This window comes from Glycine soja, unplaced genomic scaffold (genome assembly GCF_004193775.1).
Source record: "Glycine soja cultivar W05 unplaced genomic scaffold, ASM419377v2 tig00014471_1_pilon, whole genome shotgun sequence".
NCBI lineage: Eukaryota > Viridiplantae > Streptophyta > Magnoliopsida > Fabales > Fabaceae > Glycine > Glycine soja.
In genome coordinates this window covers 1-5,029 of record NW_021143700.1, presented here as the reverse complement: position 1 = coordinate 5,029, position 5,029 = coordinate 1, and the positions used below count along the sequence as shown (strand labels likewise).

Below are 5,029 nucleotides of genomic sequence, written 5' to 3'. Positions count from 1 at the left end.
AGGTTCCCTCATGTCAACTGCATGGCCTGTGGGAAGAGTATGTACACTCATGGGGTCTTGCTAGCACTATTCTGAATAGTAACATCTATTACTAAAAAAGTTTAGTTCAGTTTGTTGAGTAGAGTATTTATTATTATGAATCCTCTAATAGCTAACAAAAATAAGAATGCAACATCTATTGTCCCACATTTTTTCTGGCACAACCTTTTTCTCTTATAAATACCACACAAAAGACGTTATATGGGTTTGATGGCACAACAAATTGGTGGGGGCATCATAGGCCAAGATTTTGATAGTGTGTTGGGGTATATATATATATATATATATATATATATATATATATATATATATATATATAGTAGATTATACAATGCAAGGAAAAAGCAAAACAAAGGCATTTTACTATAAATAGAACCTTAGTTTTGTTGACAGTGCAATTGATTCAGAGAATAACACACCTCTGAGGGATAGATTGTTTCCACCCCATGATGATTGATGACACAACTCGACTATGAAAAGTTGGTATAACTAGAAAGGTTGGTTGGTGGAGTTAAAGGTGCATGGTAAGAGAGGTGGTTTAAATTGATTGGCTAGTTAGTTTGTTCAATGTTAGTTACCACTTCTAATATGGTTTATAAATAGGGCATGTAAATACTTTCATCTGTATATTATACAATCAATTACACAATGTTTTTTTAGTATTTATCTTCTTAAGACCATGTAAGTTTTATATTTTGTTTAAGGATCACAATAATGGAAAATCAAACAGGATCTTAAAATCAATAATTTTCATAATTAATAAAAAAAGTATGTATCTTTCTCTATAATAAAAATTTTATGAAACTTCTATTTTCTTGAGAGAGGAATGGAACAAGATTTCGCTTCCTTGACTTTTCTGCTTATTTTCTCTCTTTTTATGGTGGCTAGGGGTTTAAAAATACTCTATTGTCAGAAAGAGAACTTTTTTTTACGCTAGTGGATATTAATTTCTTTTAAAACCATTATTCCTATCAAATAACAATTATATTTAAAAACTATTTCATTTAAGTTTATGACCCATTTACAATTTAGTATATAATAATTAATTATTTCTTTATTAGTTCTTAATAAGTCATATGTCTTTCACATAAGACATTAAATCTTATATTTCACATCATGTCGTGGTGTTACATGTATATGGATACTAGAAGTTCTGATCAAATGAACAAGTTGAGAAGAGCAATACTTTGATGGTAGAGGGAAGTCTCTGCAGCTTTGATTTTTATATATATAAAAAAAACCATAGAATCCTAAGCTATAGGTAGTTGGCCATGTGTTAATCATGAAATTTTTGCTCGTTTTTGTTAACAAATATAATCTCATAGGTATATTCGAGAAAGGGATAACTCTTCCTTTGGAAGCCTTTTATCCTCCTAATATACCTTTTGCCATGAGTTTATGTGTTAAACTTCTATCAATACCAAAGATCAACCATTGGAATAAATTAAAAATAAAAGAGTGATGAGTTTCGATAATTTTGACTCCAATGAAAATTCTAATAGTATTTTGATAATAGTTCTAATATAAATTTCATTAAGAATTTTGATAGTAATTTCGATAACAATAAGACGTAGGGATTGAAATAGTAAAGTTTTGAGAAGAAATGAAGGTTGAAAAAAGTCAAAGTTTTGAGAAGAAATGGAGATTGAAAAAGTAAAAGGTTTAGAGGAAATTAAAATATTGGTTGGAAACAATATCCTAATCCATTAATCTGTAAACGTCGCATGAACTTATAAGCGTCGCATGGACTTAATATGAGGATGTTACATGTTCCAATCCTTATTACAATGGTACAAACTAATATTCATAGATATTAATTCCAAACTATCCATAACTTCTCAAATAACTTCTAGTTGTCATCTTCACCGTCGATGACTTTTATATTTGATCTTCACCCTTGATAACTTGTATCTTCAACCTCCATCGTTAACATCTTCTAGTGTCTTGATGTTTTCTAAATCTCCATTTCTTGTATCACCGTATAATTAGTCAAAAAACTATATTTTGATACTTTTTTTATCAAAATAATCTATTAAAAGACTATTTCTCAATATTTTTTCAAAAATCATTTTTCGATAATAAAAAATGTCAATTTAACACCATGTTACAATTCATGGTCGTACAAATTAAAGTGGCACGACAGAATAAGCTGAATGCATTAACTTTGAAAGGAGGGCATAAGTCATATATGTGGTTTTGGCGAATAAAGCCTAAAAGTTAGTGATTTAAAATCCTAATTAAAATGCCAAAGTTAGACTCTGCAAGTTATTGGTCCCTACGAATATAATTTCTTTGGATAGAGATAGGACCTAAGAATCACTTCATCAGGTTCTATTTCTTCAACTATTTTAAAAGATCGAAAAAGAAAAAGAAGTTTGTGTTGGGGATAAATGTGTATGCCAAGATTCAATCTATCATGTTATCAATTTTAGTAAAAAAATTGTTTATTTTATTATCATATTTATTATTTTATTAAATTGTTAATTTGACAAGTCCTTGATTAAAATTAAAGACTTGTTATCGAGATTATGGTAATGAGAAACAATTCCTTTATAATTTTAATTCTAAATTTCCTTTGATCGTATGATTATTGTGAATAAGACATCAATAATCTGGAGTAGTGTTGATGTATGTTGTAATTTTAGTTAGTTAGTTAGGAGTAGTGATTCATTTTGAAGTTAGTTTGACAACAATGAAGTTTGTTATAGCTACATGTGCAGTGTGTATAAAAATAATAGTGATCATCAATGAGAAGTATGAGAGTGCAGAAGTTTTTTTTTTCAGAATTCTAAGTCCCCTCTATTTTCTCTCAATCAATTCCTTCATCATCTTCTCTTATTCTCTAACATAGAGTGATAGTGAGTGCATAGTGTGAGTGCATGTGAGAACTTTATTGTTCCAACAAACTGGTATTCAGAACTGAGGTTCAAGATCCCTGGATACCGAAATTGAGATGGCTTCCTCGAATGGAAATTTTTCCAGCATCTATGCCTATTCTCATAGGCAAGAACTATGATGATTGGTGTGCTCAAATGAAGGTAATCTTTCGATTTCAAGATGTGACAAAAAGTGGTGCAAGAAGGGGTTCAAGAACCTAAAAAGAACCCCACTGATGCACAGAAGGTGGCTCGTCGTGATTTGATGAAAGAGATCAAAGGCACTGTTCATTATTCATCAGTGTGTAGATGCAAATAATTTCCAAAAAATTAGATCTGCTGATACTACAAAGAAGGCATGGGATACTCTAGAGAAATCCTATGCAAGGGATAGCAAACTTAAGAAGGTGAAGTTGCAGACCTTGAGAAGGCAGTATGAACTTCTACAAATGAGTGATCAAGACAGCATTAGTGAGTTCTTTTCTCGAATCTTGGCAATTACAAATCAAATGAATGCTTATGGTGACAAGCAATCAGACTTGGGGATCATTGACAATGTATTAAGAACCTTGACACCAAGATTCGATCATATAGTGGTGGCAATTGAGAAAGGCCAGGATCTTGAAGAAATGAAGATTGAAGACTGCAAGGAATACTTAAAGCTCAAGAGATGAGGCTCAATGAAAGAAACTCACAAAGATCAGCTGAGCAAGCTATGCAAGCCCAAACAACTAAAGGGAACAACTATGATGGTGGCAAGAATAAGAAGGGAAAGGGAAAGTGGAAGAACAATAAGTGGAAGGGATCAGGTAAGGGTTCCAACAATTCTAGAAATCATAACCAGAATGAAGAAACTGACAAGAAAAGTGGAGGGAATCACAAAGTGGGCAACAAGAAATTCAACAAGAAAGGGATTCAGTGTCATAATTGTCAGAAATGGGGACATTTTGTAGATGAATGCATAAATAAAAGGGTTCCAAGAAATGCAGATGAGGCTCAATTGGCACAAGATGAGGATTTTGACTTTGATAAAGTGTTACTACTGGCAACTACAAACTCAGAAGAAGACAGTGTTATCTGTGGTATCTTGACACAGGTTGTTCCAATCACATGACTGGACATAGAGAGTGGTTTGTAAACATTGATGATAAGGTGAAGAGCAAGATCAAGTTTGCAGATAACAGTTTCTGTAACTGCAGAAGGCATTGGAAAGGTGATAGTTCAGAGGAAGGATGGACAACACTCATTTATCAATGATTTGCTATATGTTCCCAATATGAAGAATAATTTGTTGAGTTTGGGACAGTTGCTAGAAAAGGGCTACTCATTACAGATGGAGGACAGTCAACTGAAGATGCTGGATAGCAATAAGAGGTTGATTCTAAAGGCCCCTTTGTCAGATTGCAGAATTTCAATGCTTGGCTGCTTTTATAAGTGATGAAAGCTAGATGTGGCATCACAGGTTTGGTCATCTAAATTTTAGGAGTTTAAGTGAATTGAAAATTAAGAAAATGGTTCATGGTCTCCCTCAAATTGAGATACCAAAATAGTTGTGTGTCAAAGCAACCAAGGAATTCTTTCAAGTCAGAAATTTCAATCAGATCCAAAAGAAAGCTTAAAGTGACCTATTTTGATGTATGTGGTCCTTTTGAAGTGAAATCCCTAGGAGGTAACAGTTACTTTGTGTCATTCATTGATGAATTTACTAGAAAAATATGGATCTATCTCATTAAGCAGAAAAGTGAAGTGTTTAACATTTTTAAAGAAGTTTAAGTTGTTGAGTGGAAAGCAGAGTGATAAGGTAATCAAAGTGCTTAGAATAGATGGAGGTGGTGAGTATAACTCACATGAATTTCAATCATTTTGTGATGAAGAGGGAATAATTCATGAAGTGACATCTTCCTATACACCTCAACATAATGGTGTTGCTGAGAGAAGAAACAGAACCATTCTGAACATGGCCAGGAGCATGATGAAAGGGAAGGGAATGCCTCATTACTTTTGCGTAGAGGCAACATCTACTGTTGTGTATATTCTAAATAGATGTCCCACTAAGAGATTACAGGGATACATGTTGGATCAAGTGGCCTCAGAATAATTAAGAAGGAGGGGTT

The 5,029-nt window shown here is 32.8% G+C and overlaps 1 protein-coding gene across 1 annotated transcript; it reads left to right on the top strand.

Moving 5' to 3' along the window:
- The first annotated feature begins 3,585 nt into the window (after nucleotides 1-3,585).
- Nucleotides 3,586-4,353, top strand: LOC114404254. The gene is made up of 2 exons (XM_028367310.1): nucleotides 3,586-4,011; nucleotides 4,093-4,353. Exons 1-2 carry the CDS (start codon nucleotides 3,586-3,588, stop codon nucleotides 4,351-4,353), a joined length of 687 nt encoding a protein of 228 aa, XP_028223111.1.
- Nucleotides 4,354-5,029: the final 676 nt, after the last annotated feature.

Bases quoted from the DNA above. Each gene is read 5' to 3' on its own strand.
- LOC114404254 (XM_028367310.1), top strand. From the start codon at position 3,586: ATGAGGCTCAATGAAAGAAACTCACAAAGATCAGCTGAGCAAGCTATG. The intron at 4,012-4,092 runs GTTGTTCCAATC...TCAAGTTTGCAG, and splicing joins TCTGTGGTATCTTGACACAG to ATAACAGTTTCTGTAACTGC.